Consider the following 14,404-nt stretch of genomic DNA (forward strand, 5'->3'; position numbering starts at 1 on the left):
CCAGGCTACTTGTAGTATTTGATGCAACGGTGGCCAAGTAATCCACCACCGAGGCACTGCAGTCGAGGGATATCGACGGCCGGGAGCCTGCTTGCCCACTCCCAAAAGCCGCCGGTACTGGGTTTCCGAAGCCCTGCACCGTAACTTTATTCTCCTTCTGTTCCTCCATGTTTCGTTTTATTTCTGGGTATCCTTCCCATAGCCAATTTTTATCCACGGGCGGGCGTTTACTTCCCACCTACCCGGCCTGCGCATAAGCATGCCCATACACGCACACCTCCAAATGCGTATATGTGCATATTCCTACGCATCCGCCGAGCATTCCCTTATCCGCACGAAGGGACGCGCCTGATGGGAGATTTGGCAACTCCGCACAGGTCTGTCTGTCTGTCTGTCTGTCTGTCCGTCACACGCATTTTTCTCGGAGACGGTTATAGCGATTGACACCAAATTTGGTAGAAAGGTGGGAACTGTGAACGCTCACACATACAGTGAGTTACATCCTAGTACGTTGAACTTAAGAGGGGGGGCTCCCCATACATGCAAAAGCGGGGTGTAAAATTTTTTTTCATCAAATATAGTCATTTGGGGTATCAAATTAAAGGTCTCGATTAGTACTTTTCGAAGCCGGTCTTAGTTTTGACATTTCTTGGAAACGTGGGGAGTGCGGGGGGTTGAAAGTGATCATTTCTTTAAGGGGGCCATTCTCAGAAACTACCAAACCGAAAAATCTGAAAAAAATCAAGAGGCTGCCACTATATGGTGCTTTGGCTCCGAAATACCTTTCATACCGATATCTGTTCAAAGAAAGTTAATAATAGTATATTACTATAATTTTTTGTAATTGGCTGGAAACCCCCCTTAAATTTATCCTAGCGGCACGAAATTCTGCAGTGATGTAGGCTATAATGTAGAGCATACCAAGTTTGATGGACTATTACTAACAAAGTTATAATACCTCAAATTTGTTGCTTCTTTGAAAATTGAAGACTATCAATGTCAATATCACCCGAAAGTGGACATATGCATATATTACGTGCTACGTACTAAGAAATACACAAAACCTTTCGTACCTGAAGCGTCCAGCTTCCGGTTTCCCGACTTGTTTAAATTATAAAATCGCGTTCGGTCCAAAGGGGTGTCTCCCTAAGAGAGGCAAATTGTTCTGCCATATACAAAAAAATCATAATCAGAGAAAAATTGTTTGCCCAAGAGGGGCGTCCGTCTATTAGAAGTGTCCGTTAAGAGAGTTTGTATACGGTACCTCGTTAAATTTAATCATGCATTGACCTAATTTGTTTTTTGCGCTAAACCTCCTAGGAAGGTGTTAGTCTTCTCAAGTAATTAGGGTTCCCCTCATTGAAGCTTTTAGATTGGGGTGGGCCGCCACAGGGCCACCATGTCATCCTCCCCATGAAGAGGAAAGGAAGACGGGGCCACTCGTCTCTTAGGTGCCAGAATCAGCTCAAGACCTTCCCGGTCCATCCTGCGCGCGCTAGTTTTCTTTATGATTTTGCCTCCTCCCTTATTAGGCCATTTGGCAGTTTACCTCCTCTGAAAATGAAATTTGCTATGGTATCAATCCGCCCCGAGACTTTTTTTTACTATTGATACGATCTCTGTGTCCCAACTGGGAGGTAATATTTGGGAACCAAGAACCTCTCAGTTCGCTGAACTGCTAGCGTTCGGGTTAGCTCCAGCACATGCCGTTCCGCGAAGTTGGTGTTCACGATTGGCAAACTTGGTGGGGAGTTTGGTTGGTTGACAGCCTTGGCGACCATGTTGATACCAAGGTAACAGGTGGTGCTCAACGACTGGCGACATTTACTGCGCACATAGCAGGTGGCATCCAACGTGAGGCTACAGTTGTTGCGTACGCAGCAGAGTTGGCGTCCAACGTGGGGTAACAGTTGTCGCGTACGTAGCAGAGTTGGCGCCCAACGTGGGGCTACAGTTTTTTACGGTTTGATTCGAGCAAGGGTGGGATATTCGGTGATTGCTGCTATTAAATCCAGTAACGCGGCTTCTATCTCATCCCCAGATTTGAGTTCGAATCTGCTTCTGTATAGCGAGAAATTTTTTGAACGGTTAGTTAGGTTGGTCATGAGTGGGATGAGATCTAGCTCGAAATTGAAGCATACTATGGTCAGGGAGTGCTCAGATGAGAGGTCCTTGGTTGTGTTTGTATGAATATATCTGCTGCTGATATTTTTGATTATACCAAAGTTTATTATATCATAGATAACAAAAATAACGAGGAGCGGTGAGTGGCCAATGAATACCAATTCAAATACAAATCGTTTTTGATATACTCATTACACTTCGAACTTTACTTTTCGGACCGTGGTAGAGCAATTTCAGGTGAGTCTATGTGGCATACGGTCAAGACTTTATGTTATTGAGATGCGTCGAGTCCTTCATTACAGATTTTCGGTCGAGGTAGTAGTAGCCTTGGGAAACATTCTGATTGCTTATGGACTTTTATTTGCAGTGTGAATAGGCAACTTTCATTTTATGTGTTATAAAATTTTACTAAAAGGCCTACGAATAAGTTCTGTCGGTTTTTTTTTTTTAATTTGAAGCTTTATTGTGAAAAATTGGTTATTCATTCATTGTTCAAAGTATTGCCCATCGCTAGCCACAACTTTCTTCCATCTTTCAGACAATTCATAGATACCATCGCGCCAAAAATTGGCCGGCATGGCCGCTATCCACTCATCGAGCCATTTTTTGAGTTCTTCGTAATTGGAGAAGTGCTGGTCAACCAGGGCATGCCGCATCGACCGGAAGAAATAGTAATCAGAAGGAGGAATGTCTGGAGAGTACGGCGGGTGGGGTAGGACTTCCCATTTCAACGTTTCTAGATATGTTTTAACGGGCTGTGCAACATGTGGACGAGCATTGTCATGTTGCAAAATAACTTTATCATGCCTTTGCTGGTATTGCAGCCGTTTTTTCTTGAATTCGCGGCTCAAATGCATCATTTGACGTCGGTAGAGTTTGACCGTGATCGTTTCGTTCGGTTTTAGCAGGTCATAGTATACCACACGCAGCTGGTCCCTCCATATACACAGCATGATCTTCTCACCATGAATATTCACTTTGGCCGTCGATGATGAGGCATGGCCGGGGTATCCCCACGTTGCCCGACGCTTGGGATTATCGTAATGGATCCACTTTTCATCGCTAGTAACTATTCGATGGAGAAAACCCTTCCTTTCTTGTCGTTGGAGCAGTTGTTCGCACGAAAAAACGCCGTTCGACGTCTCTTGGCTTCAGTTCATACGGAACCCAATTTCCGACCTTTCGGATCATTCCCATTGCTTTTAAACGGTGGGAAATGGTTTGTTGAGTGACTCCAAGTGTTTTTCCAAGTTCTTCTTGCGTTTGCGATGGATCTTGGTCCCTTGGTGCCTTCCAAGTCAAAATTGCCACTTTTAAACCGTCCAAACCACCTCTGACACGTTCGCTCAGATAGAGCATGGTCACCATAAACTTCCACCAAAGTGCGATGACTTTCGGTTGCTTTTTTCTTCATATTGAAATAATGAAGTAGAACTCCCCGCAAAAACACATTATTTGGTACAAAATTGGCCATTTTCATTGATGAAAAAAGTATTGTTGTTTACACTTCAATTAAATAATTTATACTGACGTTTGTGCCTATTGACAGTAGCTTTCCGATGAATGTTTGGAAATGTGGATCAATGGAATAAAAAACAAGCTACGCCATCTATTGTGAAAACCGACAGAACTTATTCGTAGGCCTTATAGGAGGAGAACAATGACTAGGGGACAATTCATTGAATCCCCCACCGCTCTCTTCCCCAATGTTTTTCAATTCCCTTTACAAAGAAGCATGGAAACGTGTAGTCGCTTCATGCCACACTCACTAATTCCATGATTCTGAGATTAGGCTGCCATTAATCCTCACAAAGCAAACCTACTGAATCACCTTTAACCAGTCACTCCAATTAAAATTCAATTTATGTCAAAATAAATTTGAAATTTCTCGTCAGTGTATTTACCACGGTTGACATGCTTTTAGATATATTAGATATGCCTTTGTCGGTGGAAATTTTATCAGATAATGACCCCAATTGTCTGTCATAAAATCAACTAAAAGCATTTTATTGAGTATCAACAAATATTTACCGAATTGATACGGCCAAGCTTCAGAACATCGCAACGTGGTGAGACCTTCCGCCAGTATCTTTACCAAGGTACTCGTATTTGTTGCATTTACAACTTACCTTCCTTCGAAGGTGTACTCATGTAAGCACGAAAGAATATACTTTCTGCAAGATAAGATTGAAAATAGAATTATTTTTCCTATGACACGGCACACAATGGCAAGTATGTATCGTGTAGATGCTCCCCGAGGTTGATGTTCTATCAACAGATCTAATAAGGGAATGTTTGTTTCTTGGGAAGTTATCAGATACTATCGGTAAATATTACTCGATACCACCTTTTTGGTAATTTGATATTGCGATGAAGACTTTCTCCTAAGGCTTCGTTAGGAGAATGACAAGGTGAAGATTGACACGATATTGAATAACATAGCGTGATATCTGCAAGAAATGGCGAACTTTGATAGCTGAGATATAAGCAAGAAAGTTGAGTTGGAAGTTTATTTCTGCGAAAAATAATTAAAGTGATTGGAAACTGCCTCAAGCAATCGAAGATGCATAGATCTGATTTTAATCTACTTTTCTTTTGGATTCTTACAGGGCTCACGTCGGCCTCTATCCAGCTAGTATCGAAACGCAAGGACGAGATTATCCTTAAGTGCAATGTTGACGGTTCCGCAGACCAAGAAATCGAATGGTTTAGAAATAGTGAACGACTCGAAAGCATACACACGATCCGTTTTGATAATAACCGACTCATCATACGCAACCCATCCCCTTACGACAATGGGGTGTATCGCTGTGTTGTCTTCAACAGTGCAGGACGAATAATGAGCAAGAAAGGTTACATCTTGAAGCTCACCGCTGAAGAAAGTTCCGACACAGGAAGTGATTACTCAACCACGCGTGGTTGCATCCCCCGGGCCTACTCAAAGAAACTAATGAAATCTTCTGATAAATCCAAAATATTCCTGTGTCGCGGAAAACGTGGAGACCGTTCCAACGATAATGCTTTCAAGCCACCAGAGCGAGTTGTCATTGGCGAAGGCAAACCCGCCGAGCTTCCTTGCAAATACACAATTCCCTCAAAATATGATTCGTCCAGGTTAGCCTTGCGATGGCGAAAGGACGATAAGGTAATTCGTCAAATTGAGTTAGGCACGACAACAACAACCACGTCAGAACCAAAGATGGAGTCAATGATTCGGGAAGATGCTCGATTGACTGTGAATGCACAAAATGGCTCCTTACTTTTCACCTCAACAATTGCTAGCGACGCTGGAAATTATGATTGTGCTATTAGCGAGAGAGGGGGAGGATTTTCAACGTCAGATAAAATTGAATTGATTATAATCGAACAATTGAAATTTGTGCCTCGACCAACATCGAAAAATCTTGAATTGGGTTCGATGACGAAAATTCATTGTAAAGCTCAAGGAACACCACCCCCACAAGTGAAATGGTTCAGTGTAAGTATCGATTCCTACTCTAAAATTTTTACAAAGTCCTCATTGCAACATTATGAAGATGTTTTATTATTTTAAATTTTGATGAAGGTCCTGTGTAAATAAGACCTTTTTAAAATCAGTTCACTGTCTCTCGATGTGTCTGTCTTTTTTTTTGTTGAGGAGGTGGAAATCTTCAAAAGACACTGGTCTGGACACACCAGTGTGTGGAATTTTTATCCACTAAAACCACCCCGGACTCCTTCCCTGCCCCGCGGAACCACCATAAGGTATTCCATTACGAGGCGGGGTCAGCTCATTCTAGCTTAGTTACCTATTTCTTTTATACACCATGTACGTGACCGCGCTTTTCTCCTCTCCTCTGCCTTTCCCAATTTATTTTGGATAGATGTGATCATGGAGTTGACCGCATTCCAGTTCTTTTGTTGTGCTACCATTTTCGACACCAGATATTCTGGTACCAGCACCTCTCCTAGAGTCTCCTCTAGATTCCTCCTTTCTTCCACAAACCTCGAACAGTGGAAGAATACGTGCTCTGGGTCCTTTGGGACTCGATCGCCATTTGGACAGTCGGGTGAGGTCTCCAATTTAAACCTGTGCAGGTATTGACGATATTCTCCGTGCTCCATGAGAAACTGGGTGAGATTATAATCAATCTCTCTAACCACACCTTGATAGCAGGAATGAGCCTGTGAGTCCCTTTCCCAAGCGCTCCCACCGTCTTTGCCATCTATTTATGGATCTCTCCCCCTCAGCCTTCTTTGTCTGCGCTGAGGGAGAAATTGGCTTCGCATTGTATATGTTCGCCGTCTCATCTGCCAGGATGTCAATCGGCATCATTCCATAGATGACGAATGCTGTATCATTCGAGACAGTCCTAAAGGCAGAGGTCCTCCTGTCGATTGCACCCAGTTTATTACCATTAACTGACATCCACAACGCCTCCCTTCAAACTGGGGTCGCATAGAACATGACTCAGGTCACCACCCTGGCTATGCGCAACCTAGAGGTATATCGTGGCTCACCCACTTTCGACATCATCCTTGCCAGGGCTATACTTGGTAATTTGTCGCAAACATACTGCACATGTTGCCTATAACTGAGCTTCCTGTCTATCACCACCCCCAAGTATTTGATGGTCGACGTGGAAGTGATAATATGATTACCGATTCTAATGCAGACGTAATTTCTCTTCCTGCGCTTGATGATGAGGACCGTTTCTGTTTTTTCCTCCGCAAGTCAGGCCAGAGCTTTCTAGCCAACTTTTAACAGTACTGATTGCCTCGCTTGAGTATAGATCAGCATCTTCGAGATGCTTTGCGACAACAGCCAGCGCTATGTCGTCAGCGTAACCCACCACTGTGGCTTCCCTCGGAAGGGGAAGATTAAGTACATCGTTGTACATGTTGTTCCACAGTAGTGGGTCCAATACAGAGCCCTGTGGGAAACCCGCGGACACAACGTACTCCCGGGGTTCGTCATTGGTGCCATACCAGTTATCGACGATAGCAGCGAGGTAGGCAGGAATACCAATCCCTTCGCCAGGATTTGCCTATTAGATTCCAATTGGCCGGGTTACTACCACGCAACATTTACTGGTACTACCTTTTCCGTGAATTGCATCTTCGGCCAAGCCAGTAACCAATTTGATGTCTATGTTTTTGATGGCATCAATGGTTGATCTGGCTTTAGGAATCCATGCTGTCGATCTGAATAGATTACCCGCTCTAACATTTTCTCCACAGTGTCCAAAAGACATATGGGTCTTTATGAGGATGGTTCACCTGGAGGATTACCAAGCTCAAGTAGAAGTACCAACTTCTGCTGGAAATATCCCGTCGGACATGCACGCTTCAAACAACTCAGCGAACATGTCCGGTCTGGATTTTACGGCAAGGTAAAGGGTCTTATTCGGTACTCCGTACAGGCCCAGAGCCTTATTGTATCCTCTATGTGCCTGTCTGTCTGCCTGTCTGTTGGATATACTTTTCTTAGAAACAATAACACATACTGATACGATTTTTGGCGGAAGAGTTTCATCTGTGAATCCTCAGGCATGCAGTGGATGACCGTGTCGAACCTAAGGAGGTCTCCATATTCGCATGAAAGGGATGTACATTATTTTTAATTTTTAATCTACTCAGCGAGGCGGAGTCAATGAAGATGGTATGAAGGAGGAAGCGGGTAGTACTCTCTCTCAAACCTAGTTGAAAAATCATGCGCGCCACCCCTTTGACATCATCATGGTAAACTTTGATTTAACAGCTCCACTTCCGATGGTGGGAGGATAGAGAAGGTATGCAAAAGGAGGAAGAAGGCCTCCCTTTCTAAAAAATAAATACTGCTGTTATGATATGAGAAGAGCCCTACCTTGGGGCCCCTTAACTATTTAACGGGGTATGATCGCGGCAATTCTTTAGCGGGATTATATAACGGGGAGCGGTTCTTCTTCCTCCTACATATCCTCTCCGTCTCACAAGGTAGGGTTGAAAATTCAAATTTTGCCATGATGATACCACTGACTTTTTAAGAGGGGGTGAAAACCATGAGTTTCAATCAGGAGTGAAGTGGGGGATCTCTCTTTTATCTTCCACGAACTCTCCAATCCCAGATTTTAGTTTTCTCATTACTCTTTAATCTGGACCGGAATCTTGCAGTTAGAAGTCTATCGGAAACCGGCTCCCAGGTCAATATGTTGGGCCTTGCGGTAGCAATTTGAAACAACCCGACACCGGATTTGTGTCTGCTACCACTTGACTTTCCAGAGTACAAAAGCACATTGCCAATCATGACAAGAGGGAGAGTCCCATAATCTTACTTCGCTTAGGCCCAGAAAATCCAACTTATGCGTGCGCATATTCCAGAAACCAATCATAGTCCACTTTCGATAGCCAATGCTTGTGACCATGAGGTCAGTCTCTTTCCGAGGCGTTGTTGATATTTTGGTAGCAATAAAGTTCCAATATTTTCACGTTGCTAGTCAACAAGTTTCTATCCCTTTTAGTCGCCTCTTACGACAAGCTTGGAAGACTTTGAGTGTATTCTTAAGCTTCAAATCAGTTTGCTTCCCTTTTTTTTATATTTTTCCCAGCTTCCTATCTGGCAACTATGCCTTAATATGCCAGATACTAGCGGTAACTGGTCTAGGACATTTCCTACGAGAGTGAGTTTCTGTTCGCCTGATGTATCTTAATACGATCGTGCAGTTTTGGTAAATGTGCCCTGAATTCAGGCAGTTAAAACACGACACATTATCATCAAGAGCGCTGGGCTCTGAGAAGACTCGAAAGTGGTAACGAGCAGACCTGATTGGAGGAAGCGAAGGATTCTCCTTGTGGAGAACCCCCTGTTAAGATATAAAAGATACAGGAGACTCCTGATAATAAGAGACTGAGTCCTTATGATTGGTGGGGTGCCTGTTGAGGCGGTTAATCCTTTCCCTCTGATAAGAGAGACCATTTTGTTATGGTCCTCAGCGGATTCAGCAAATATATAGGTCCTCTCTACTTTTGTATTTTTTAATCATGCCCTGAGGCCTTCTCCTTTAAGGAGTTTAAGAAAAGATCATTTAGGTTGTATACAACAATTTTTTGTTGCCAAGAACTGGTTTGATTTCTGAAAGGGTACTTTCAATTATGGTAGTACCTTTTCCGAATTCTATGATGATGACACCGCTGAACGCCTTTTAAGTTAAAATCTTCAGCTCAGATGAAGATTGTTGCGGTTCCGGGAATTCGAACGTATTGGTGCCTAAGGCCTGCTTTCGAGGGATTTCTGTTAATCCTATATTCCGTGACCGATCGGGTCAATTTCGCTATTGACTCCCGCTGGGTTTTATTCTCGGCACGGCAGCCTTCAGACCGGACCTTGCACGGGACCAAGTGTTGTGCTTTATAACTCCGACATAGTCTCCGGATAGGCGAATGGAAATTGACTTTGAGTTCCGGGAAGGGCACACCGAAAATGTCAGCGTTACGCGTGTTGTACAACGCATTACGAAGAACGATATCAGCAGAGGCTTGAGGAGTCCATTAGGCCGGTATAGAGTCTGAAGAGGGTGCAAAAATTGAGGAAGATTCTACGTTGCTGTTGGTAAGAGAGAAGAAAGGTACGGAGGCGGGCGGGATAGTCAATACGGGGGAGGTTCATCTTGAAGAAGAGCGAGCGGGTGAATTTGCGCTGTATCTTCTCTGGGGCAAGACAGTCACAGCACTATGGTGGGTTGGAACAAGTCTGAAATCAGTATAGGAACGCAGTATGAAACCTGACATTTTGGAAGCACGGTTGGTGATATCGAAGTAAGGGCTCTCAAAACGGAGTTTATCGTCGAAAGTTAGATAGGACAGAGAGCAACCACCAAGAGAATAGGAGAAAGAGGTGGGGGAGGTTTTAAACGGATAACATATGGAGTGGCATTTGCTGACATTACGAGCCAATTTATTAGCTGTGCACTGATGGAACAAAGTGACCAAGTGCCTGCAAGGAAGCGCAATCCATTGAGGACGAAACAGAGGAAAACCGCTTGAATGAGGATAGAGGCGAAGTCGTTAATAAAGAATAAAAATAAAAGAGGTCCTAGAATGGATCTTTGTGGCACACCAGGGGGGGGGGGCAACTAGAGAATTTGATAAAAGTGGGATGTAAGACCAGAAAGGCTTCATAGTTACCACGCGACAATTCCACTTCAACACTGTCCAGATAATCCTTCCTAGATTTAAATATCAGCGACTTAACTAAAGAAGGCGGAACGCTGAAATGGTCAAAGTCTGCACGGCTTCCGGTGGATAAAAACTTTTTCCTTGCAGCTTGCTCCAGACGGAGTATTTTATCGATTTGAGTGGTGAACCATAATAGGTAGGAGCTCAGGGATTTGGGGAGGAAGGAACGTAATAAAAGGAGATGAGGGCTTGGTTGCAGGTTAATGGTGAGAGAATAGGAGGCCAGTTGGTTGATGCCAGAAGTAAGTTCAAACACTCAAAGTTGTCCTTACGGAAGTTGAGCTTGGAGAGCTTGCGCATAGTATGGGACGTGGGGCGTGGCAGTTGTACCTCGAACTGAAGAGCAGGATGATGGGCATCAAGTGAAACATAGGGAAGAGCAAGAGAAAATTGTGAAAGGAGCCGTTCTGGCATGTTGCACCGAGAGTGCGATTTAGTTGATTTGCGGTGCGGTTGAACTGAAGAGCAGAGCAGGTATTCATGAAAGTTAATAAAGGGAGAGACGGATGAGAGGAACAAATTGACCAGGGGAGCATAAGGAGGCTAAAGTCACCACAGACAATGAAGGGAAGAGTGGGGAAAGTTACGGTAAGAACTTCTGAAAAACTGTCGAAGAATTCATCGTACCAATAGGAGGGACTGAGGCCAGGGAAGTATACGGAACATATAATAAAAGGCCCGGCGTTGTGAGGAAAAACACGTAAGGTGATATAATCATAGGGGGTAGAAGGTGAAGAAAAGATGGATTCGGTTCATAGGGGGAACTTAACCGCGATCACGGCTCCTCCACCAGTTGACTTACCTGAAGCTACGCGATCTCTGTCGCAGGGAAAGACAGAGGAGCCCTCGAGGAGCTCAGAGCTTAGAATTCTATCATGCAATCACGTTTCAGTGATACAGTTGAAACGGTGTTGGAAAGCCAAGGCAGAAAGATTGAAACACGACAGCTTAGTACGTAGGCCTCTCATGTTTTGATAATAAAGACTTAAGCTACTTGACAAATTGTTCATGCTGGTAGGTGAAGCAGGCGGGCGATGCGGAAATTTATTCGTAATTTATTCCGCTGGTAAGGCTGAATAAATACTCTTTGCGGCCAAAAGGAGGATTGGGCGACCGCATCGAAGTCATGTGGATACGTCATTTTGAAAGATACAATTACGCGGTCGGAGGAGCCATCCTTCGTCAGCTTCAGGCACGAAAGAGGCGACGGAGATAAACCAGCTTTGCTTCTGATGTAATTAAGAACTTCATCAGTAGAATAGGCAGGTCTAAGTCTGGTAACGAAAAGTTGTTTAGGTGGTGATGCGACTTGCAGCAGAGGGCCACCCGAGTGCATAGGAGAGGAATGAATATGAGTCACGAGGCAGTTTTCCGAAAAAGCAGGTTACTAAGCGCGGTTTCGGTGGACTTTAGCACGAAATTGGGTGTTGCCTGACGTATTAAAAGCGCTAGATCCGTTTTCACATGCAGTGGAATCCATTCTCCCAAGATAGCCGACATTACCCATTAGCACGTTCGAAATGGGCAAATCCCTGAAATTACGATACAAGCATTATATCATAAATAGTACGAGTCATGCAATTGGCACTGAAGAGATCTCTCTAACGAATATTGGCTTCAACTTTGAAGTAAAAGGAAGCGAATTAAAGGCGAAGCACAGGATAAAACCTATGATGAGGAATAGTTGCGAATCAGAGAATGTAAACGAACAAAGACTCATCCGACGCTCTTTATATATTAGTCATTATTAAAGCTTAATAAGATTCCAAGAACTGGGTGCACAGGTGCTACCAGTGCTCTGGAGTCTTGCCTGGCAGATGCTCTGAATGGACTCCTATACTCCTCTTGCACCCGTAGACCTACACATCAAATACATTGTAGCGTGGGGTGCCGTCAGACTACGTGAGTCTGGAGGCTGAACAACGAAGCCTTACAGGCATAGTTACACCTAAATGAAGTACCAGGGCGACTCTGGACATTCCCTACGGACTACGCGACCCGTCAGTTGAACTTCACGAGAAACTTTTCTGTGGATTTTCCACCCAAGGTAGAGTGGAAGACCGACGGCGTGTTGGAAAGTTTTCTTTACTGACGGATCACAAATGGTTTGTGGAGTCGGTGCGGGAGTTTTTCTTACGGTCGCCCTAGGGTCTCGCAGGTTCTGCCAGTGCATTCCAACCGTACTGGCTATATTGCGGGCCTGTCGATTACTGGGGTATGATTAGAGCTTCAAACATAATATAGTCACTCTGACCGACAGCCAAGCGGTCATTAAGGTCTTGTTCTCAGCAGCGGCACTCTCCAGGTTGGTGATACAGTGCAGAAACGCGCTAAAAAGTATGGCCGGCACACTCAAGGTCGCCCCCTTTTGAACTCCCGGTTATGGGGAATGGGCGAGCGGGCGGACTGGCCAAGTGAAGCTTTGCTTTTGGCAATCCTTCGGCGGGTATAGCCTGTGTCTCGCTGACAGCTGTCAAGGGTGGAATTTATTCGTACTAGTTAGCAGGCTCACTACCGAGACAAGGTCTGGTCGTGGGACGCATGCAAGTTTGATTCAAAATGACGCGGCCAGCGCAAGTCACTGTCCTATAGGGGATCATGCCGTCAGACTTGGCATAACCTACAAATCGCATTGCTGAAGCTGCGGAGAAAAGGGGGAAGCTCTCAGGTACTTCCTTTCCTTTTGCCCAGCTCTAGCTAGAGCCCGATTATGGGCACTAGGTAAACCATTCTCCTCAGAAAGATCTCTAGTTGCCGAGTGGGAGTGCTGATCTACTCCGTGAATGCTATGGGCTGGCGCTGAAAATCTGAACCGGCTGGACCCTCTTTGGTCCTATCACAACAGTCACGGATTTGCTGCAGACTAAATTTTTGCAAGGTGGGGATGATTTACCGAAGCTATTTTAACGTTTCAACCTTTTTTCCAATACTGTGGTATGATTCACCTTTGTTAACATCGTCTGTGTCTCCGACGGATCTAGGTGGAGATCTTCAGTATAGTTTTAAACCGATACTTCTTCAGATGTACCTTCTTCACTTTTGACGCCAGCATATGTTGGCTGTATCAGTAATTAATGTGGCACTATCCTTAGTTGTCTTCAGCAACCGGTCTTACAATAGGGGTATGTGAGTAATTTTTCTTTGATTTCCTTCTTGCTTATGAATAATCTACACAGTACAGATTGCGATCCTTATTCTGAGCTGCGATGAGGTTAAAAAATATCTTTTTGTCCTTTGATACAGCTTTGGGAATTTAAACTGCGACCATGTAGTTTCCGGTGAGTCGTTACCAGGACATATCCTTAGGAAAATTTGTTGCGCCTCTATATGTGGATGGACGATTCCGTAGACTATAAACAACGAAATTTATGAGCGATACCACGACCATCTGGTTGTGGATGACCTCCGACTCAAGAGGTTGCGGTGGGCGGGTCACTTAATCCGTATGGGTGGGGATGATCCATGGCGTAGGCCAGGACGCCAGATAGCTTTTAGGGATATCGAATTGGTGGACCTCCGCGTAAAGCCCGGATATCTGGATTTCTTTAATAAGGCAGGTCTAGACCGGATACGGGTTTTTGCGCCGTTGATGATGGTGATTCCTCTTTTGAAGGGTTATCTTTTTAGCTCTGCTCTTTTCTGGCCCTCCGTTTGAACGGTTAGTTCTCTCTAGCATTAAACCGAGGATGGGATGGTTAGGAGTGCGAGCATCTTGAGAAGTCCTGGGGAAAACAGAAATGCATTTACTTATTTGTTCCGAGATGAGGGCATCCGTTCATCTGTCATCAGAGGATAGGATAGGAGATCAGATACCTAGTAGGGTTGCATCCCAGCGACTCTGGGGACCTCAGAAGATGTTTTGATGATTTTTAGTTAGTTAATTCATTAGAAGCAGGAAGTGGATGGTTCAGACAATTGGATAAATAGGCTCCTCGTGTAGGCTAGGCTATATAGTGGAAATGGTACATCTAGGTGGCTACCTGACATAAATTGAGAAATAGGATAGAAGGACCTAATGGACTTTAAAGCGTTCTACGAGCATAACCTTCGTCGCAGCCAGTGGTTTATGAAAATATTTCTCGTATTG

The 14,404-nt window shown here is 44.4% G+C and overlaps 1 protein-coding gene across 1 annotated transcript in view; it reads left to right on the top strand.

The window, feature by feature from the left end:
- Positions 1-14,404, top strand: part of LOC119655514 (tyrosine-protein kinase-like otk) — a 151,985-nt gene that overhangs the window by 121,963 nt on the left and 15,618 nt on the right. Inside the window, exon 4 of the mRNA XM_038061423.1 lies at positions 4,734-5,602. Coding sequence (XP_037917351.1) covers positions 4,734-5,602 — 869 coding nt within the window. The remainder of the gene's footprint in view (positions 1-4,733; positions 5,603-14,404) is intronic.

The sequence above is a fragment of the Hermetia illucens genome, chromosome 4 (genome assembly GCF_905115235.1).
Source record: "Hermetia illucens chromosome 4, iHerIll2.2.curated.20191125, whole genome shotgun sequence".
NCBI lineage: Eukaryota > Metazoa > Arthropoda > Insecta > Diptera > Stratiomyidae > Hermetia > Hermetia illucens.